Genomic DNA, 24774 nt, shown 5'->3' with positions numbered 1-24774 from the left:
ATTTCTGATCATCTGACAATTGCGGTCACAACCGTCAGGAAGTTGGAGTAACGGTTTGTGAGATGATGACGATAACAATAACAATGATAATGATGATGATAAGGAGGAGGGTGAGAGGAAGATGAGGAGGAGGAAACGGAAGAAGAAGAAGAAGAGGGGGAGAGTATGATGATGCTTGGTGAAGGTGATAAAGATGATACAAGACACAGCGCTTACTTCTATCACTTATTTCGCTATCTTCCTCAAAGCCTAAACTACGTAGCGCTTTTGCTTTCAAAATATCTTTAACTTGTTCTTTTGTAACATTCTTAGGAACATGGCACTCAAGGATAAATACTTCTGTCTTGCTCTGCGCACTGAAACAAGAATTTCAAAACAAAAGAAACTTAAATAAATAAACAAACAAACAAACGGTTTTTCAATGGCGTTCATCAGAACTTTTAGTATGTGGGAATACAGAAGGATAAAAGGAAGGTGATTTAACCATAATGATAGAGATCTAAAGTGTAGAGATGAAATATTCAGAGCGGTTATTGGCAGAACTAGGAAAATTGGACTGAGAAGATTGTTTCTGTATCAGATCCTTTCATTCTGGGTTCAAATCTCGCTATAGTATACATAGGTAATATGCTCAATTCGTCACATAATTTAAACCAATTATCTGGTACCTTCAGTGTCTTCTGCGGACCCTACTCTGCTGCAAAGATTCGTTCCAGGTCTCCAACTTCGGTATGTATTCCTCGCTCACTACCACCAGTGCCTATGACTTTGGAATGAGTCATAGGTACTGCCTTGCTTTCTGACAAGATGGCACCCCCACACACCACACATATATAATGGACTCTCCCATCGAAGACGACGTATGAGCGTTCAGCTGTTTTGCTGAATGACATGGTTTGTTTATAATGATCAAATGTTCGTGACACATTTTAGCTCACTCTCTCCAACAAATCGACGTTGCCTGAACAGGTGCATGGTGTACCACGCGTTAGGCATCGAAGTGATCGCAGAGCAACGTGAGATGAAGTGTTTTGCTCAAGCACACAACGCAGAACCCAGTCTAAGAATTGAAATCCCGATTGTGAGATCGTGAGCGCAACTTCCTAACCACTAAGCCATGCGCCCTCATTCCTATATGTATATGTAGGTACGCATGTATGTTCCTTTGTGTGAGCATAATTAACCTTTATAATACCTAAGCGCTACAATACTTTACATCTGCGGTAAAAATCACTAATATATTTTGAGCAAAAATGGAAGAAACCTGAAAGGATAAAGGATTTAGCTTACCCACAATTCTTGACTGTGTAAATACCTGGCATATGTAAAAACTTCTTCTCCAACTGCAAAAGAAAGATATATATATATAATACAATATAGGATAAATTCTTTATAAGAATTTATCAAGTAGTCAGCGTGAAAAAACCTCATAATGAAAAAATAACGAAAAATTTCGTAATGAAAAAATTCATCGTTTCTTCATAGATATATTTAATTATATATAAAGGGCATTAACTGTGTATCAATGCCTCACGCTATCGAGGGACTAAATAAGTAAAAAAAACTACCAAAAATAAGCAACATATTTACCGAAAGCGAGGGAATGCAGCTTTTCAAAATTTATCTCTTAAAAACATTTAAGCTGCATTCCCTCGCTTTCGGTAAATATGTTGCTTATTTTTGGTAGTTTTTTTTACTTATTTAGTCCCTCGATAACGTGAGGCATTGATACACAGTTAATGCCCTTTATATATATATATAATATATATATATATATATATATATATATATATATATATATATATATACGCGTGTGTGTGTGTGTGTGTGAAATAAAATGAGACAACAAAGCCAAGGACTTTTATAAAGAGAAAAGTAGTCTTACAACTGTTTCTGAGATATTAGGGATATCGCTTACATAACCAGAAACAACTGTAAGACTATCTTTCCTATAAATTCCACACATCTTTGGGTTTGTTGTCTCATTTTATTTAAGGTCCTCCCTTAGAACTTACACGGCCTTACCTGCCATCTTGGCCTTCTGGATACTAATACTTCTCATATATATATATATATATATATATATATATATATATATATATATATATATATATATATATATATATATATTGAGAAAAAGAGTAGTCAGAATTTTGGAAAAAAAGTCTTTTTATTTCTTTATTATTATTATTAGCGTTTTCGTTCCTTTCTCGAACTTGTCAAATATAATTTTGTGAACGTACAAACAGCTTGTTCATTTATATAAACCAGATGTTTGTGGGGGGTGGGGTGTGTGTGTGTTTAGAAGAGAACGTTGTTTTTTGTATTTGGTGAGGCTCCATGACAATGGAGATGGTTAGATATCTTTCAGACGAGATATTCTGTTCGTTATCTTAAATGGTACAATGGAACAATTCCCTATCACGTCACTGCTTTGTTTTCAAAGTGTGATGTTAACTATCGTTCAAAATGGGACTGTACGTATTATGCTTGTCACTGAGGAACCTACAGATTGTATTAGACTTCTTATAATGCGTTTTAATACTTTTCATTTTGGCTTTCAATAACAAGTCACTGCGCATTGTTATGGGAGTAACATAAGTCTGTTTGTCTGTCTGTCTTTCTGTCTATGAGTGTGTATTATATACACAACAAGACAGAGAGAGAGAAAGAGAGGGAGAGTAGTGGGAGAAAAGAGGGAGAGTAGTGGGAGAAAAGAGGGAGAGAAAGTTCGAAATGGATTTTAGATAGGCAAGCACTTACTTCTTTAGATATGGCTGTAAGGTTTTCATTTTTGTTGCCTTGCCTCTTGTAAAGCAAATATAATTGAAAAGAACTGGTCCAGACTGTTGATAGCGATAAAATTAAAACAGAGACGTTGCTATTATAAACATGACATGCATTATAGGCATTAATTTAATTCGACTGGTAAATGCATGATTTCTATACAATTCTTTTTTCCTTCACAATAACAAATCAAAGACTGTGGAGTTGACAGGGCACTTGGTCCAAGATTGGTTAGTTTGCATTCTGTTACTTAGTTCTTGAAGTTACAGCGCTACTATCACAAGCTGTGAATAGGTAATGAACGCAAGAACAACTCCATGTTGTAAGCTGTTGCAGTAGTGGAAAACTGACGAGTGCTTCATGAACCTCTAATTTACATATGCTCACACACAAACACATGTATATATAATAAAGAAGATGGAAAACTTTGCTGCATTCCCTACAGAAATCAAACCTCGTATCTACTGCAAACCGTATGCGTGCTAATCACAAATCTAAGACGGCTACAGAATTTTGAAGCACTCAAATAAGTAGCTTCATTCTAACACTACAAGGTTCGTCAAACCAATGGCCTAAACTCGGTTATAAACCATCACGATAAAGTATTATGTAATGTATGAGAGATGAAAGATTTGTAATCTGGCATACGAAATTCTAAGATAATGCATGCTATGTATGCGTGTACATACATACATACATACATACATACATACATACATACATACATATACATATATGTATATATATATATATACATACACATACATATATGCATATGTATATATATATTTATATATATATGTATATATATATGTATATATTCATATACATATATATACATATAAATATATATGCGTACACACACGCACACACACACATATATACATATATACATATATATACATATATATACATATATGCGTGTATAAATATATATACATATATACATATATATGTATGGGTATTTATGTATGTCTGTATATATATTTATATGTATGTATATACATAAGTATATAATATATAAAAATATATTTGTATAAAATGCGTGCATATATATGCATATATATATATATATATATATATATATATATATATATATATGTATGTGTGTGTGTGTGTGTGCGTGTGTGTATGTGTGTTTGCATATATATATGTATATATACATAAATGTGCATACATATATAAGTATACATATACATATACATATACACACATATCCATACTTATATATATATACACGCTCTTTTTCAAAAGTCTAAGTCCCTTTGCTACTGGAAACAAGACGAGACGGTTGTTGTGCTGATGACGCCTACTGAGACAGAAACACGTGTGCCTCTTATATCCAGAAAATAAACCTGTCATTTTCCTTAAATGGCATGTCAAGTTTGAAGAAGAATTCTTCATTCTTGAGATTATCGGAACTTTTCAGAAGGGGCTGGCCGTAATTGGCCTTTGGTAACAGTAACCCAGCGTGGAGGGGCGTGCGTTAGTGGTTAAGATGTCAGACTGATGACCGCAAGATTCTGGTTTCGATTCGTGGATCGGGAGGTACGTTGTGCTCTTCAGGAAAGCACTTCATTTCACGTTGACCCAGTTTGCTCAGCTGGGAAAATTCAGTAACCCAGCAACGGACCGGCGTCTTGTCCAGCGGAGAATATATGCGTCATGGAGTCTATATAACTCGGAAACGATCTTTGACACATGGCCTGGTGGGATCGGCATATCAAAGAAAAGACATAACGTTTCTTCAGCATGTCGTAAAAGACAGTGAAAAGAAGTTGAAGTAGGATTTGCACTCCGACCTTGTTAAACCCTCACCAGCAACGACTGCCCAAACAGACCCGTGGGTTGGAGGATTGTTGCCTGGGTGGCGCATATGTGTCATCCTCCAGGAGTAAGCAATCACCAACAGATGATGGATGTAGCAGCGCATTGTTACAGTGATTTCCGCCTACTACTACTACTACTACTACTACTACTACTACTACTACTACTACTACTACTGCTGCTGCTGCTGCTGCTGCTGCTGCTACTACCACCAACACCACCACCACCACTACTACTACTACTACTACTACTACTACTACTACTACTACTACTACTACTACTACTACTACTACTACTACTGCTGCTATTCTAACAACTCGAGTACGATTTATATGAAAAAAGAAAAAAAAACAAACTTACCTTCGAAAACATTCTCGTTACATAAGCCTGTGTTGCAACAAGTAACACAAGAATTGCCTTTAGTCCAATTATTGCAATTTGACACATTCCGTCTCTCAGTTTCAGTGCAATTTTCGCGTGTGCTGCATGTTTTTTCAACCTTGGAATCACCGTGCATTGCTATTGTGGTCATACATCTAGGCTGCAGCGATAAATATTAAAAGAAAAATCGGATACCACAAACACGACGACAACGTGTGTGTTTCAATAATCTGACTGAAGGAAGTCACCTTTGTTTTTAACCGGCTGATGAGACCAATTACAAACTTAATTCGTTAAAGTTGTATTTTATCTCTAAAAGTTACAAATTCGAAATGGTTTCAGAGCAAATCTAGAAATGCTTAAAAAGAGTTAATTAATTCACACGAACTATGATGCAGAGGATTTTGATTGTCAGAGAGATGTAAACAGATATCAAAATATTTTTCGACAAAGAGAACATTAAATCAAGTTCAAAGAAGACTCTCGATATCTGGGCAGTTTTAATTGTGATATATCATAGCAGAAGGTGAGAAAGCAATATCTGTTTACCTGTATACCATGGCAGTCGGTCAGATATCTGCAGTTCATCTCCGAACATACGTGGCACTGAATTCTCTCATAATTAATCGTGTGACCTACACATTAAAATGAAACATATAAGTACGTATAAGTTAATGAATATGAGAAAAGTTAAGAAATCAACATGTACCATATATAGAAATCATAGAGAATATGTAGTTTCAGTAAATGAATGTTGTATATGTGAGTATGGCGTAGGAGTGGCTGGGTGGTAAGTAGCTTGCTAACGAACCACATGGTTCCGGGTTCAGTCCCACTGCGTGGCACCTTGGGCAAGTGTCTTCTACTATAGCCTCGGGCCGACCAAAGCCTTGTGAGTGGATTTGGTAGACGGAAACTGAAAGAAGCCCGTCGTATATATATATATATATATATATATATATATATATATATATATATATATATATATATATGCATGTATGTATGTGTATATGTTTGTGTCTGTGTTTGTCGCCCCAATATCGCTTGACAACCGATGCTGGTGTGTTTACGTCCCTGTAACTTAGCGGTTCAGCAAAAGAGACCGATACAATAAGTCCTGGGGTCGATTTGCTCGACTAAAGGCGGTGCTCTAGCATGGCCACAATCAAATGACTGAAACAGGTAAAAAGAATATGGGAGCCAATAGTTAATTAAGCTTATAAACATATTTTCAAATGAAGACTATAAACATTCGCTTTGCAGTCACGTCACGAGGATGTTGCAGTTACATCACTGATACAATTTGGAAAGGCATAAAAAAGGGCATAAAAAGGTAGGTAAAGGCGTGTTCTCTTTACTTTAAATTCCGGTGTCAGATCAAGGCATTAATATGTTGAAATAATCCGAAAAAAGGGACGTAATTCTGAAGTATTTATTCTATATTTAAGAGTGACCTCCCTTATAAAACCTGTAACTGGTAAGGTATCAATTTGCAGCGTAATCTATCAGGTCATCCCATAAGTTCTGTCTGGATTTTGAATAAAGAAAACAAGTGATCAAGTGTTATATTTAATTGGAATTTAATTATCAATGTACTTTCCCTGATTATCTATGACTTCCTTCAATCTATTTACAAGTTTTTTAATCCCATCAATGTAAAACTCTTTTGGTTTCAAAGCGAAGAAGTCTGAAATATCAGTTTCGACCTCCTCCTGGCTTGCGAAAGTTATGTCCCCCAAATGATTCTGTAAACTACGAAACAAATGGTAGTATGAAGGAGCAAGGTCGGGAGAATAAGGTGGATGAGGAATTTTTTCCCAACCAAGGTCTTCGATCTTCTGTGATGTGATCTTTGCAGTGTGGGGTCGCGCATTGTCCTAATGAAACATCACTCCTTTTCGATTCACTAAAGCGAGTCTTTTTTTCTTTCAAAGCTTGGTTCAAACGCTCTAATTGCTGACAGTAGACTTGAGCATTGATTGTTGCATTAGGTGGTAACAATTCAAAGTGAATTACTCCTTTGCAATCCCACCAGATAGAGAGAAGAACCTTTTTTCTGTGAAGTTCCAGAGAGATACAGATAACAATTACACTAAGTATAAATAAGATCTGTAAAATATTGATGTAAAATGCAAGGAGTAAAGTATAAAAACTCGCATATTTGATTGATAAGTATGTTGTGCAAACTGCTACAGAGATAATATATAACAGAGGAAATTATATTAAATATATGGAATTTTCATCGTGGATTTCTGTAGATCGTATAAAGAGAAGAAACGATTGCAACAGAATTAAGGAAGATTTCACCTACTTTTACATTGCGAAGGTTTCTGCGTATGGGTTAACTTGGTATGGTTGGTTCCAGCCTCTATACAGTAGCCCAGGACAGTCACATTCCTGTTGTCTGCTTTACTTATACGCTCGATAAGATCTGGTAAATGACATCCACAGACCATGTCTTTATTGTTTCTCAAGTCACTGTAATTCCAATAAAATTTGTATAAGATCAATTGAAAACTTTGTTTAGATGCTTAAAAGTTTTGACGCTTATGGTTTTCTGGAATGTATTTGTATCTTTGATGTGCATTGTATAAGGGGGGCTTAAAGCTTAGTTGAATCTGGTAGAAACTGAAACTTGAGAGAAAGGGTATCAAAGTAGTCCATCGCCTATTTTGGTGATCTGCTATAATCCCTAAACGTGTGGTAGTAAGTACAACTTTAAGTCTTGCTTCCCCGATTACCAAGAAAGGTAAACAGAGAGAGAGAGAGAGAGAGAGAGAGAGGGGGGTGGGGAGAATATCAGGTAGCGGGTTAACAACAACACAAAAGTCTCTGAAACTATTGTTTCCCGTGCACCCATTACTAGTCACACTTCCGAGGGTAGACTGAGTAACCCCAAATAATTCTTCGGTAATGACATGTTGTCCCGTGCGCAAAACCTCGGCCTTCTCATCCTACTGCAATAATTACGTTTCCACTGGCTGAGCCAGCCATGTACACTGCATGTAAGATGAGAAGATCACGAAAAACAAGTTGTATTATGAACTAGCATCCGGTAATACAACACAAGGACGACTCCGTCACCGTTTCAACAATGTTTGCAATAGAGTCATGAAGTCGCTTTATGCGAAAGTTGAAAAGTTGGGGAACATTACTGATGATCATTCCTACTAGACAAGGGTTTTAAAAGACGAGAGAAGAGGCTGAGCTTTTCTGCAGAATCAGAAAAACAGCATCAGGATGTGGCTACTGGACAGTACCTACAAATGCAGTCATTACAGTCGACACTGTCACTCACGTGTGTTCTCTTTATGATCACAATAGACGAGGCTCTGCTAACAAGACTGAAGCAAGATTTACCAGGCGTAGACACATGGTTTCGTGAGACTAATGGATGCCTCCTCCATATTAAACAAATAACTGTAATAGTTTTACCTCAATTTATGAATTTTATTTTTACAAATAAAATGTTTTCATTTTGTAATAAACAAAAGAAGAGCAGACTTGAACATACATTCCAGTTATGTTTGAAAGAGATGAAAATGCGCCATCTTGATATTCTTTGATTTGGTTGTTCCTCAAATTTCTGAAAGGAAATAAAAATGAAAGAAATAAACTTTCACAAACGTCTGTATTTCTATTTCGTCAACACAAATAAAATAAATTGCTCTGCCTTTAGTATTGTGTTCCATTTCTCTTTAGGTTCTTGTCGGTCTATTTAGAAATGAAGTTTGCTTGAGATATTTTAAGACAGAAATCTTACGTGGTGCCTCTACAACCCAATATGGAACATAAAAAATATATTTAATAAAAAAAAAAAACGTCTGCGTAAAAAAAGCTGTTATCTCTGAAATTAATGTTTCTGATTTTTACATGGCATTCTCGTGTATAACACAAATTATATCTTTAACCTCTTAACATATTATCCCGTGTATTTTCATTCAGAGATGTCTAGTAAATATATATTTGAACGAAAATATACGTTCCCTGTACTCTGAGTTATCTGTCACTTATTTCTAACGCGAAATATTTCGTTCATAATGTTATCCCAGTTTTCTATCATTAACTATCAGTAACTATCATTTCTATCAGTAACTTCATAATAAATCCTAACTGATCCAAAATAATTTGTTTTTCGCAAACAGAGTTATAATCTTTTTGAATGACTTTTGTCAACTTTATGATTTTTTTTCCTATTGACGTTTGACAGCCGTCACTTTTAGCTCACTATAGAAGCAAATTGCGCGTAATTTTGTTTACCGCTGTTAGTTCAGTGTCAATTTTAAGATGGAGTGCAAAAGAACAAAATTTTCACCATATTTTGCTTTTTTATTTCCGTAAAGGTAAGAAAGTTGCTGAAACTGAGACTCAGAGATATGTGAACTTTATGTGTTGATTGTTTAACAGAACACACATGTCAGAAATAGTTTAAAAAATTCCGTTCTGAAGATGACCAACGTTCTGGTCGACCTTCTGAAGTTGATGATGACCGAATCAAAGCCATAATTGAACCTGATTGTCATATACTTGTGCGAGAGAGATTGCAGAGAGGTTAGATGTATCACACACAACAAATGAAAATCACTTAAAATGCCTTGGACTCGTTAAGAAGCTCGATATTTGGGCTCCACATAAATTAAAAGATATTCACTTAAAATAACGAATCAATATTTGCAATATACATCTCAAACGCAATGAAATCGAACTCTTTTTTAAACGAGTCATCACTGGTGATCAAAAATGGATTGTCTACAACAGCATCAACCGGAAACAATCATGCTCTAAACATAATGAACCAACACAAACCACATCGAAAGCTGAATTGCACCAGAAAAGGTTATGCTATCAATTTGGTGGGATTACAAAGATGTTGTGTATTTTGAGCTACTTCCAAGGAACCAAATGATCAACTCAGATGTTTACTGTGAACAACTAATAAAACTGGAGGAAGCAATCAAAGAAAAACGGCCAGAATTGGCAAATCGTAAAGGAATCGTTTTCCAACATGACAACACTAGTTCACACACGCCTTTGCTAACTTGTGAAAAATTATTCACGCTTGGTTGGAGAGTGATGTCACATTCACCATATAGCCCTGACCTTACACCATCAGATTACAATTTATTTCGAAGTTTGCAAAATTCTTTGAATGGTGAAACCTTCCATAATGATGACTCATACACACAGAGAGACAGACAGAGAAACAGTCACACTTACGTGCCCATAGATGCACACACATATAAAGTTCAATTCAGGAAAGAATAGTGTTTATTTATTCATGGCAAATTTACATGCGTTTCCATTATAATTAACAATATATGCATGAGATTAGACTGAATTAATTGTAACTGAAACACGTATTAAAAAGATTTCAGTAAATAATTTAACACTATATTTTCCTGTCTTATTCTTTAATTTATATTCCATGACCATTATAGCCAACAGACTTGCAGCATGGGATTATCTGCCTAATAGCAGGAATTTTCTACTCAGGCAACTGTTTTGGATTATAATAGAACATATGGAGTCTAACTCAATGATTACATGACATGATCTTAGATAATCTAGATAGGCACACGCATACTCTCTTTCTCTCTCTCTCTATGTATGTATGTATGTATGTATCTCTCTCTCTCTCTCTCTCTCTCTCTCTCTCTCTCTCTCTATATATATATATATATATATATATATATATATATATATATAAATACTTGCATGGATATGCAGACACAGGCACGCACGCACGCACACGCACACGCACACACACACGCGCGCGCGCGCACACACACATATGCACTTAATTTTAGAAATTTGATCCAAAGAACCGAACAGAAGTTACGGTAAGCACGGCAACTGAGGAACTGGTTATCGGGTAACACAAACTACAACGCAATTTAACAGGATGGTGCACTGATAATCTCAGATACACTATATGTATAATGTTTCCATTCTATAGTGTTTCCATTCTGGAGTATGTAATATGCAAATTACCAGGTGTGAGAGGCAAAGAAATCTAAATATTTAATGAAACATCTGTAATCACTACAGATGCTATAAAAATTCCTTCGCCTCACATATTTTTGTTTTGCTTATACCTTATACATATATACATACATACATACATACATACATACATACATACATACATACATACATACATGTTGTTGGCACTCCGTTGCTTACGACGTCGAGGGTTCCAGTTGATCCGATCAACGGAACAGCCTGCTCATGAAATTAACGTGCAAATGGCTGAGCACTCCACAGACACGTGTACCCTTAACGTAGTTCTCGGGGAAATTCAGCGTGACACAAAGTGTGACAAGGCTGGCCCCTTTGAATTACAGGCACAACAGAAACAGGAAGAAAGAGTGTGAGAAAGTTGTAGTGAAACAGTACAGCAGGGTTCGCCACCATCCTCTGCCGGAGCCTCGTGGAGCCTTAGGTGTTTTCGCTCAATAAACACTCACAACGCCCGGCCTGGGAATCGAAACCGCGATCCTATGACCGCGAGTCCACTGCCCTAACCACTGGGCCATTGCGCCTCCACAACACACATACAACCATACATACATACATACATACAACCATACATACATACATACATACATACAAGAACCTACAGTGTGGTAGAAGCCATAGCCACTCATAATGAAAAATACTGATGGAATATACCAGTAAAAACCTCAATAAAATGTATATATAATAGACCTGACATAGTGATTTGGGATTGAGAAGAAAAACTTATACAGTTGTGGAAATCAGTTTCCCACGGGTGTTAAAATAAAGCTGACGATTAGCGAAAAAGTGAATACCTGCGCTGAACTATTGAGGAATCAACAGTTACTCTATGCAGATTACAAGTTCAAGTTTATAACTGTAATTATTGGGCCACTTTCACTATTTTCAATCTGATCAGTTTCAAATATCATGATGATGAAAGAAACTTTCTCACCTTCTCGAGCCATTTGTTGTTTTTCTGTGAATTTCAACTATATATACAAACAAACATATATACATGCATACAAACATACATACACATGAGTCTTAAATCTAGGTTAGAAACCAGCTCTTTCTCAATTGGCAAGAAATGTTGAAATAAAACTGAATAATGTCATATAAAAATATATGTATATCTATATGTGCATGTGCGTAGAAACATATAAAATCTAATAAATATAGAATCACAGGCAAAAATATACTCAACTCACAATTTCTTTAAATTCTGAAGGTGTTGCCAAGAACCATCGCTGATGTTCGTAATTCTGTTGCCACTCAGGTCTCTGAAATATGTAAGAGTATATGTAACAGAGGCAATTGAAATGCACCGGTTTTTAGTCATTCACTCATGTATATGGGATGAAAGTAGTTCGTGTGTATGTATACATTGATATAAATATGTTTATTTTTATGAATGTGTGTATATATGTATGTGTGTTTGTATATTTTCATATATATATATGCATAATACCTTTTAATGTATGTGCACCCTCTCACATCTTCTAAACTGTGTTCTCTTCGCATTCAGATCGGATCTTCCGTGTTTTGCCTCTTAACGACAATATAAGCTTCATTTAATCAAGGTATCTTTGGCCCGAAGAGTAACCTGTGGTATACACCTTGTTTGGATGTCTACCACTTCCGGGGTTCCGCTCACTATGAAACGTACGTAGCCCGGATCTTATCTGCTCCATATATTTCATCATCACTTATCAAATGGCTCAAAGCAGCTTAGAAAACTAATTAAAACTCTATATAGCCATCGGTACTATCAGTAATATTTTGAAATAGCGGGAAATAGGGAAATAGCGGAAAATATAAGCATAATTTGCATAAAGAACAAGTTTCATTAATCTTATAAAATACAGGCATATACAGTAAATGAAGGAAAAATAAATATTACGTTTTGAGAAGCAACACTCCATTTTGTATGTCACAATTACATACAAAGAAGAATGCGCCCACTGGATATATAGAGTTCTAATGAGTTTTATATAGAACTTTGGACCATTTGATCAGTGATGATCAGATATCTGGAAAATTCCGTTTTTCAGTAACACTCAGGACCCATTGGTGTTGAATATGAGGGAGAGTACTGTACATATATTCCATGCATGTATATATATATACAAGTCTGATTCAACTTACAGTTCCTCTAGACTGTCGAGGTTTTCGAATTGACCTTCTTCAATATTCGATATTTCATTATCAGTAAGGATTCTGAAAAATAAAAAGACAAACAATAAAATAAAACGACAGATCATTAAAGAACATTAATGTGTGAAGAAGAGTTACTGAGATTGTGGTAGGAAAGGTGGGTTGTATAGAGAAGGAATAATTGAGAAGTGTCTGAAGACCTGAGCAAAGCTAAAAATGAATGAAGTAGAAGAATATATGCACATATATAAGTAGAATATAATATATACACCTACACCCATCAATACAACGATATCTTTCTCATCATACACACATATACACGCCTGTAAATGTATATATATATATATATATATATATATATATATATATATATATATATATATATATATATATATATATATATATATATATATATATATATATATATATATATATATACACACAAATATATACATGCATATAAAGCTACATATACATGAGCCTTGAATCTAGGTTAGAAACCAGCTCTTTCTCAATTGGCAAGAAATGTTGAAATAAAATTGAATAATGTCATATAAAAATATATGTATATCTATGTGTGCATGTGCGTAGAAACATATAAAATCTAATGAATATAGAATCACAGGCAAAAATATACTCAACTCACAATTTCTTTAAATTCTGAAGGTGTTGCCAAGAACCATTGCCAATGTTCGTAATTCCAGTGCGACTCAGGTCTCTGAAATATGTAAGAGTATATGTAACAGAGGCAATTGAAATGCACCGGTTTTTAGTCATTCACTCATGTATATGGGATGAAAGTAGTTCGTGTGTATGTATACATTAATATGAATATGAATATTTTTATGAATGTGTGTATATGTGGGTGTATATATTTTCAGACATACATGCACACTTACATAAATATATGCGCGCGCGCACACACACACACACACTAACGCACACGTGCACACACACGCACGCGCGCGCACACACACACACGCACACACAGACGCATATATTATATAGATAAATAGATAGATAGATAGATAGATAGATAGATAGATAGATAGATGTAAGGTCCAAAGATCGAGAGGCACGGTGAAAGGGAGCTTGAAGCAATGCATAGAAAATATAAATATATAAAAAAAAACAATCATCAGGAACTATGGTGGTTTACTGGGGCAGAAAGGTGTGGATTTTTTTCCAATCGAAGTACGAGAGGCTAAACAGAACTATTTTATATTTCACCGCTGGCAGCCATGGTTGCCAGATATCTGAATAAAGATCTAAGAGTTAAGGAATGGAATGGATAAAACCCGGGCTGCATATGTTTCATAGTAAGTGGGAACCCAGAAGTGGTAAACATCCAAGCAAGGTATGTACCATAGACTACTCTTCAGGCTAAGGGTATCTTGATTAAATTAAGTTTACATTGTCGTTAGAAGGCGCATGTTAACAAGTGAAGTATTCGATCAGAATCCGTAGAGAGCGTATACATACGTTCATTCAAACATCCAAAACAGGACGAGGAATGCTGATTAGAAAACTATAGATAAAGCAATGAATGACGTTATCAAAAATGTACAATAGTTTCTAAAGCTTTAATATGTAAATAAATATACACATGTCTAGACCTGCAAGTATACGTATGAGTATGCATACATAAAATGCATACACAAAACCAATCATGTAGATCTGTACAGGCATTCACCCCAAATCCTTGCAACTAGAGACATACACGCACAGCTGTTGTGTTGTCGAAATTTCAATGAAGTTACAAACAGGATCTTTTCCAATTGGCTACAAACCAAGGTATAAAACTATATGTGATATTGTCTTTGTAAGTCTCCCCGATACATATTTTTGTTCTTTGTTCTTTTCTTATATTCCTAATTTCTCTTCAAAGTTATATACTCCACTCAAACTGGGTTCTCTACGCATTCTGATCGGATCCTTCGTTTGTTAACATGGGACACCTAACGACAATGTAAACTTCATTCGAATCAAAATACCCTTACCCTGAAGAATAGCCTGCAATATACACCTCTGAAGAAAAATTAAATCTGAAGAATCTACAAGAATAGATGCAAGCGCTAATTTATAAAAACATGTGACATATTAATAAAAATCTGTAAATGTACAACCATCCAGATATCTGAGTACCTTATTATTATTTTTTCTAATATATAATTCTTATACATCACCTCCAAACCTTCTAATACATACATATATACATACATACATACATACATACATACATACATACATACATACATATATATATATATATATATATATATATATATATATATATATATATATATATATATATATATATATATATATATATATATATATATATATATATACATACATACATACATACCATGCACATATATATACAAATATATACATGCATATAAACATACATACACATGAGTCTTAAATCTAAGTTAGAAACCAGCTCTTTCTCAATTGGCAAGAAATGTTGAAATAAAATTGAATAATGTCATATAAAAATATATGTATATCTATGTGTGCATGTGCGTAGAAACATATAAAATCTAATAAATATAGAATCACAGGCAAAAATATACTCAACTCACAATTTCTTTAAATTCTGAAGGTGTTGCCAAGAATCACTGCCAATGTTCGTAATTCTGTTGCCACTCAGGTCTCTGAAATATGTAAGAGTATATGTAACAGAGGCAATTGAAATGCACCGGTTTTTAGTCATTCACTCATGTATATGGGATGAAAGTAGTTCGTGTGTATGTATACATTGATATAAATATGTTTATTTTTATGAATGTGTATATATGTATGTGTGTGTATATAAGTATAGTTTGAGAAAAAATAAGTCTTACTAATCTTAAAAATACATGTACATGCAATAAGTGTGGTAAAACAAAATACTGTATTTTGAGAAGCAACACTCCATTTTGTATGTCACAATGACATACAAGGGCGAATCCGCGCACTAGATATTTAGAATTTTAATGAGTTTTGTAAGGTACTTTGGACCATTTAATAAGTGATCCTATATCTGGAAAATTTAGTTATTCAGCAACTCCCTGACACTGTTGGTGCTGAATATGAGGGAGTTTACTGTATATATATAAAATGCATACACATACACAACAAGTATGATTCAACTTACAGCTCCTCTAAACTGTCAAGGTATTTGAAGCTATCTTTTTCAATATTCGATATTTGATTATTAGCAAGTTTTCTGAAAAATGAAAAGACAAACCATAAAATGAAACGACAGATCATTAGTGGACATTAAAGTATGAAGAAGAGTTATTGAGATTGTGGTAGGAAAGGTGGGTTGTATAGAATAGGAATAACTGAGAGGAAACCGGAGATCTGAGATAAGCTAAGAATAAAGGAACAACATGTGTAAGCAGAAGAATATAATATGTACACATACACCCATCACCACAAATGCATCTTTATCATCATACATACATATGCACGCATATATATATATATATATATATATACATATATATATATATATATATATATATATATATATATTTATAAACATATATATATATACATATATATAAACATATATATATTTATTTATTTATTTATATATATATATATATATATATATATATATATATAAACAATATAAACATATATATATATATATATATATATATATATATATATATATATATATATATATAAACATACTCTTTTACTTGTTTCAGTCATTTGACTGCGGCCATGCTGGAACACCGCCATATATATATATATATATATATATATATATATATATATATATATATATATATATATATATATATATATATATATATATATATATATATATATATATATATATATATATATATGGATATATATATATATATATATATATATATATATATGGATATATATATATATATATACATACATACATACATACATACACACACACACATACACACACACACATATATATATATATTTATATATATATACATACATATATATATATATATATATATATACACACATACATACATACATACATATATATATATATATATATATATATATATATATATATATATATATATATATATATATATATATATATATATATAAACATGCATACAAAACATGCATACACACAAGCCTTGGATTTCGGGTAGAAACAAACTCTTTCTCTATTGGTAAGAAATTTTGAACTGAATAATGACATAAAGATATATGTATAGGTGCGTATGTTTGTAGAAATATAAAATCTAATAAACTTAGTCACAAGGAAAATACACCCAACTTACAATTTCTTTAAATTACGAAGTTGTTCCCAAGAACCATTTCCGTTGTTCTTAATTCCATTGCCTCTCAGGTCTCTGAAATATGTAAGGGTATATGTAACAAACGGAATTGAAATGCACCGGTTGTTCGTCGTTCACTTACCCATATGGGATGAAAGAAGTTCCTGTGTATGTATACGTTAGTATGAATATGTATATTTTTATGAATGTGTATATATGTATGTGTGTGTTGTATTTTCATGCATACATGCTTACGTACATAAATATATGCATATACACACACACACATGTATAGATAGAGAAATAATTAGATAGATAGTCAGGTAGATAGACAAATGTAGGGCCCAAGGACCGAGGTACAGAAAGTAAGTGAACTTGAAACAATCCGTATAAGATAAAACAAAACACAATCATCAAGGACAATGGTGGTTTACTGGGGTGGAAGGTGTGGATTTTTTTTTTCCAATCGAAGTACGAGAAGCTGTAAAGAATTATTTTATATTTCACCGCTGGCAGCCATGGTTGCCAGATATCTGAATGAAAATCTAAGCGTTCAGGAATGGAATGGATAAAACCCAGGCTGCATATGTTTCATAGCGAGTGGGAACTCGGAAGTGGTAAATCTCCAAGCAAGGTGTATACCACATGGTACTCTTCAGGCCAAGGGTATCTTGATTAAATGAAGTATTCGTACTGTATTTAAAATAGAGTGTTGCTTCTCAAAATACAGTATTTTATTTTACAGCATTTACTGTAGATACCTGTATTTCATAAGATTAATAAAACTTGTTCTTTACGCAAATTATACTTATATTTTCTCCCATTTCTCTCCTTTCTACTATGTTCAAAATATTACTGATAATCCCGATGGATATATAAAGTTTTGAGTTTTGTAAGGTGCTTTGGACCATCTTTGTTTGTTTGTTGGCACTCCGTCGCTTACGACATCGAGGTTTCCAGTTGATCCGATCAACGGAACAGCCTGCTCGTGAAATTAACGTGCAAGTGGCTGAGCACTCCACAGACACGTGTACCCTTAACGTAGTTCTCGGGGATATTCTGCATGACACAGTGTGACAAGGCTGACCCTTTGAATTACAGGCACAACAGAAACAGGAAGTAAGAGTGAGAGAAAGTTGTGGTGGAAGAGTACAGCAGGGTTCGCCACCATCCCCTGCCGGAGCCTCGTGGAGCTTTAGGTGTTTTCGCTCAATAAACACTCACAACACCCGGTCTGGGAATCGAAACCACGATCCTATGACCGCGAGTCCGCTGCCCTAACTACTGGGCCATTGCGCCTCCACTTTGGACCATCTAATAAGTGATGATCAGATTGGAAAATTCAGTTATTCAGCAACTCGCATGGCCCATTGGTATTGAATACGAAGGAATTTACTGTACATATATACAATACATACTTATATACAACAAGTTTGATTCAACTTACAGCTCCTCTAATTTGTCGAGGTTTTTGAAGCTACCGTTTTCAATATCTATTATTTCATTATAACCAAGGTTTCTGAAAAATGATAGACAGATCATGAAAGACGACATAAAGGCAAACAGAAGTGAAATACAATCTCCTAATATATTTTTCTACTCTAGGCACAAGGCCCGAAATTTTGGAGGAGGGGAAAACAATTATGGTTTATTTTTGAGGACTATTCCCCACTCGGGTGTGTTTCGGAACAAGTCGTCCATATTTGTTTCATTTTCACCGTTTTGAGGGTTTGTGCATCCGTAGATTTCGACTGAAGCAACAAACAAGCAATGAAGGAAAATAAAGCCCTCACAAGAAAACTCGTTATGCTAAAAATAACAGCTAAAGGTCTTATATACAGAAATATGCTAAGACGACTTATCTGTTGCATACGATTTGTTTTCACTTTAAGTAAATTCCCAGGTAAACGTTTTTAATAGAAAGGCAGAAGACACCAGAATCAAAAATAAGGAATATTCATGCACTGTTAAATATAGAAGTGTAATGTATAATTTATTACAAAATCTCTATAATAAACATGATATTGAATGGAATAAGTCGCCGTTTGAACTTTCTTAATTACGCATATATGTTTGTGAATGTGGCAGAAATCTACGGATGTACAAAGACACAAAATGGAGAAAATGAAACAAATATGAACGGAGTGGCTGTGTGGTAAGTAGCTTGCTTACCAGCCACATAGTTCCGGTTTCAGTCCCACTGCGTGGCACCTTGGGCAAGTGTCTTCTACTATAGCCTCGGGCCGACCAAAGCCTTGTGAGTGGATTTGGTAGACGGAAACTGAAAGAAGCCCGTCGTATATATGTATATATATATATGTGTGTATGTGTATGTGTTTGTGTGTCTGTGTTTGTCACCCTAGCATTGCTTGACAACCGATGCTGGTGTGTTTATGTCCCCGTCACTTAGTGGTTCGGCAAAAGAGACCGATAGAATAAGTACTAGGCTTACAAAAAATAAGTCCCGGGGTCGATTTGCTCGACTAAAGGCGGTGCTCCAGCATGGCCGCAGTCAAATGACTGAAACCGGTAAAAGAGTAAAAGAGAGTAACTCATATATGTATATAAAGTAAATACACGTTTGCTAACCTATTTCGTCACCAAAAAATAGATACAGATTATAAACAATGAAAGGCTTTGCGTAGAGTACACACATACACACACAAACAGACAGCGAATATATCACGTTATTGTTTCACTTTTATACACACAAATATATATTCATGCATGCCAGTCGAAAAGTGAAAGTGTAATACTAATGCTTTAACACTCAATGGTTTTACACTTCTGTATATGACATGGACCTACTATTCATGTTAAGTGCTTCTTCGTATACTGTGTTTTCTGTCTTGCCATGTTTATAACTGAGAATGTAGAGGTTCTTTCCATCACCAACTCTAGAACATCCAACATACAGCTGAACATGTGAGAAACAAGGTTGAAAGAGGTTAAGTCCCACCACCTTTAGAGATTGACCTTGTGCTTCGTTAATAGACATTGCAAAGCTAAGTTTGACAGGAAACTGCAGTCTCTTGAACTGAATGGGGAGATCATTTGAGATGAGAGGTATCCTTGGAATGAAAACATTCTCACCCACCATGCTGCCATGACGGAGAAGAGGTTTCTCAGCTGCATAACTGAATTTGTGTCTCTTTCAGAGTGGCATCCCAGTGTGCATCATATTCCAGAAGACCGCTGAGATGGATGGCAAACCTGGTGATATGTTTGACATACTGTGTTATCAACCGTATGTAAGGCTGTAAAAGATGTCGGTCCTTTGATATGGTGTAATAGAAGCATTAGATAGTAGAACTCTGAGTAGTTGGCATGGAGAACATAGACTTCTGCCAAGTGTGTCTGATTCCCAGATGATGTGTGGGTGCTCCAAGTGCACGTCTTTTCCATTTGTTTTGGTACCAGGTATAGAATTGTGGAACTCCATTGTATAGCAGTCTTGGAGCAAATTCATCATCTTGACAGAGCTTGAAGAACGCTGTGAGCGTGATATTTTTGGGAGCTTCCATTTGTAGTTGGACTGTGTCTGTCAGTGTGCTGTCTCTGAGATGGAGGATAATGTCACGCTTACAAACACACATATAACATACAAGGAAAAGAAATCAGTATAATTGAAAACTACATGCAACTTACAAGCTTGTTAAATTGGAAAGGTCCTGGAACCATCTTCCATCAATTGTTACAATTTTATTCGCCACGAGACGTCTGTCACATAAAAAAAAAGTGTATATAATTTAGATGAAATTCGATTAGACAATTTTTTAGGCATTTATTAACATATTTGTGATGGGATTAAAATTTTGCTCTATGCTAATCAATATAAATCGACAAGCACCTGTCATCTATTAAGATATTATGACAAGTTTTGGAAAACTTCTAAAGAACCTAAAATTATGAGAATCAGCTTTCTAAGCAAGGCACTCATTGGTAACTTCTTCCCAAAATGCAGATACTTATCATTCAGCTGTACGTATGTGACTGTGCTTTTGTAAGTTCTACAAATATGGCTCGATCCTATACGTAAACATACATGTGTGCGTATATATACATGTATACATATGTATACATACATTTAAGTATGTATATATATCTATATGTATATATGCATAGATAAAACTGTGTATGATGTACTTAGTACTACAACCACCAAAACAGAGAAAAACTCCTGTGAAGGTTAACTGTAGATAAAGAATTTTATTAAAATTATTTTAAGAAAATTCGGTTTATTTACATGGTTGCCTTGCGAGACAATTACATGTCATGGTGTCTTTTTGCTTTGTCAGCCAAAATTAACTAAAAGTTGTTACCCATTTCCCCACACAATACCGTTGCCATCACGAATGGTTAGTTAATAAATCGACCAGGAACAGATAACAGAACAGCGCCATAATTCTCTGTATTACCTAGAAATATTGTCTGTTTTAGATATGTCATGATGATTACGATTAAAAAGCGTTTGAGCATAGCCCTTCTCCTTCAGCGCTGATATAGAGCTAAACAATAAAAATGACTTACAGAGACATGTGTATGGTGGACAAGCAAATACATTTTTTACGCTTACGTGCACATAGACATGTATACACATACAGACAACGACAGAAGAAAGAAATAAAGAAATAAACAAAGGAGAGAGTGAGAGAGAGAGAGAGAGAGAGTAAGACGGAGACATATACATAGATATTTTACCAAAACATTATAAATTAAAATGTGTTAAGTCTGATGCAACTTACAGCTCCTTTAAATTGTAAAGGCCTTTGAAGCCGTCTTTGTCAATATTACTGATTTTATTTCTGTCCATATATCTGTAGTAAAAAAGAGAATTTATAAGAGATGATGTTGTGCAAGTCTATGGAAAATATAAAAGAATTCATCAATAATCTTGTTTCAAATTAAAGAGTTTAATAGAAAAGGAAAACGTTTATTTACAGCAATAGAAGTGTCAATGAATTTTTTTACTTGCTGAGTCACTGGAATAAGAGGTAGAGCCAATAATGCTTGTTGTCTCTCCGAGACCGGTGGGGCATTTGTATTGTTGGCTCTCCGTCGCTTACGACGTCGAGGGTTCCAGTTGATCCGATCAACGGAACAGCCTGCTCGTGAAATTAACGTGCAAGTGGCTGAGCACTCCACAGACACGTGTACCCTTAACGTAGTTCTCGGGGATATTCAGCGTGACACAGTGTGACAAGGCTGACCCTTTGAATTACAGGTACAACAGAAACAGGAAGTAAGAGTGAGAGAAAGTTGTGGCGAAAGAGTACAGCAGGGTTCACGAGCATCCCCTGCCGGAGCCTCGTAGAGCTTTAGGTGTTTTCGCTCAATAAACACTCACAACGCCTGGTCTGGGAATCGAAACCGCGATCCTATGACCGCGAGTCCGCTGCCCTAACCACTGGGCCATTGCGCCTCCACGACCGGTGGGGTAAGTGCCGTTAACCTAACTGTTACAGGTCAACAGTTACAGGGAAGACATTAGCGGAAAGATGATGGCCATGAACTGATGTTCTGGTAAGAAAAGTCCGGGGATCGTGGTTCGCATTAAGCCGAGAAGTTGGATGCAACAAGTGTAACGAGAGATGACGTACGTTGGCAGTAGATGTACAAATCCAGTTAGCTCCAAGGAATAGAGTACATTATAGTGGCGATAAGAAAGACAGAGAGAGGTGTCAGCATGCCAGTATGCCTTGTGCACCAGAAGCTGGGATGTTTCTGTTAGTGATTGAATACCTGTTGGGTGAGTGACCCTTCACTGGATGTGTGCAGAGCAGCAGCACTGTCCCAGATTCAGGCGCACGGTACCCTCATGTGGGCTTTTCCTGAGACTTGTAGAGTGTTTACAACCGCTTGAGGCTGAAATACCTTTTGACCCTAAAGAGTCGAGCTTGTCTTTGGGGATGCATTCCTGTCTTTACGGAAGATATACTTTACCAGGAGAGATCCCCGACGATAGCGAAACCAAGCATATCGAGTAACTCGGCTTTAGCTGAGTCCCACACTCAGAAGCAGTACTGTGGTTATTCAGGGAAGAGAAAGAGAAAGGGTGAGAGAAAGAGAGAGAGTGGGAGAGATCTTCAAGGTCATGGAGAACAACATTGTTTATGACTGTCTCCTCCATAACCTTGGAGAGATTAGAAATGAGAGTAACATGGTGGGTTCGGAAGGTGTACCCCTTATTTTGGATGAGACACTGAAGCTGGCCTCCAAATATCACGGTATATCCCCGTATCCATATAGAGAGTCACAGAGTGAGGAAGCAAGAACTGAGGTGCAATATTTAAGTATAATTGGAGAGGCCTTGTTTGTTTAAAGTAACATTTGGCATGCTGTGTGAGGAAAGAGAACATTATCGTAGTGGAATAGGGATAGATTTGGAAAGAATTGGTCAAGAGAATGTAGTTTGTAATTAGATACAATACGACAATGATAGTAATAATTTTTCCCATGGGATAACTACTTACAGAACTTTATTGTTCAGAAAAAGAGGTAAAGAGGTCTCCACGAAGTTGGCGGAAAATCGTTTGGCAAAGGAAAGAAATCCGGTTGGGTTTTGGAAGACGGGAAATCTTAAAGGCCGTGTAATGCTCGAAAGTATCTTTTGCGCACTGGACAAAATATTTTCTGCTTCATAATGAAAATATATTGGCTACTGTTTCAGTTGCTCATTCTGCAAAACCAGCAAATAAATATGAACTGGTGAAAGCAGGAGCTGCAAAGCTGGATAAACGCCATCCAGTTTTGAAGAGTGAGTGAGATTCTCATGGCATTGGCCATACAGGCTGTAGCGCAGCTACGGGAAAATCAGCTGGTGGACTGAAGACAGACAAGGAATGTTTATTGGGAGGGAGATGTGAAGGAAAGTGATCAAGCTTAGGAATGCAGTATTAGTGAGAAAAGAAAAACATAAGTGCATTTAACTTACAGTTCTTTTAAATTGGAAAGGGACTGGAAGGACCCTTCGTCAATGGTCGTAATGTTATTATTTCTCAGTTCTCTGTAATATAAAAAAAAATTATATAACATTTGAAGCAACAATTTTACAATCTTTTTTACACACTCAGTCATGTAAATGTGATAGAATTTGAAATATTATGTGCCTTCATAAGGAAAATATATATTGGCTGCTGTTCCAGTTGCTCACTCTGCAAAACTAGCAGATAAATATGAGATGGTAAAAGCAGTGCTAGAGAGAATTAAGTGCTGCAATCATCGGGGCTGATATGTGTGAACTTCAATGAGGTTAATTTTCTCCTTGGGCAACAAAGTAGACGCACCAAATTTCCATGCTTTTTTCAGTAAAATGGCCAGCAGGGAAGATATTGGGTGATCA

At 35.4% G+C, this 24774-nt stretch overlaps 1 protein-coding gene across 3 annotated transcripts in view; it reads right to left on the bottom strand.

Moving 5' to 3' along the window:
- LOC106871330 (uncharacterized) overlaps positions 1 to 24774 on the bottom strand; it is a 79205-nt gene that overhangs the window by 20960 nt on the left and 33471 nt on the right. For all 3 annotated transcript variants that reach the window (XM_089358915.1, XM_089358914.1, XM_089358913.1), the window contains exons 10-26: positions 24367 to 24438; positions 22178 to 22249; positions 21081 to 21152; positions 18880 to 18951; positions 17436 to 17507; positions 16292 to 16363; positions 15738 to 15809; positions 13796 to 13867; positions 13141 to 13212; positions 12204 to 12275; positions 8510 to 8581; positions 7307 to 7473; positions 5545 to 5630; positions 4975 to 5155; positions 2764 to 2846; positions 1291 to 1343; positions 217 to 356 (exon numbers count right to left, since the gene is read on the bottom strand). In XM_089358915.1, the coding sequence (XP_089215041.1) occupies positions 217 to 356; positions 1291 to 1343; positions 2764 to 2846; positions 4975 to 5155; positions 5545 to 5630; positions 7307 to 7473; positions 8510 to 8581; positions 12204 to 12275; positions 13141 to 13212; positions 13796 to 13867; positions 15738 to 15809; positions 16292 to 16363; positions 17436 to 17507; positions 18880 to 18951; positions 21081 to 21152; positions 22178 to 22249; positions 24367 to 24438 (1502 nt within the window). The remainder of the gene's footprint in view (positions 1 to 216; positions 357 to 1290; positions 1344 to 2763; positions 2847 to 4974; positions 5156 to 5544; positions 5631 to 7306; positions 7474 to 8509; positions 8582 to 12203; positions 12276 to 13140; positions 13213 to 13795; positions 13868 to 15737; positions 15810 to 16291; positions 16364 to 17435; positions 17508 to 18879; positions 18952 to 21080; positions 21153 to 22177; positions 22250 to 24366; positions 24439 to 24774) is intronic.

The sequence above is a fragment of the Octopus bimaculoides genome, chromosome 10, assembly GCF_046866305.1.
Source record: "Octopus bimaculoides isolate indiv1 chromosome 10, ASM4686630v1, whole genome shotgun sequence".
Taxonomy (NCBI): domain Eukaryota; kingdom Metazoa; phylum Mollusca; class Cephalopoda; order Octopoda; family Octopodidae; genus Octopus; species Octopus bimaculoides.
Note: the sequence above shows the minus strand (reverse complement) of the source record. Positions and strands in the feature narration are given on the sequence as shown.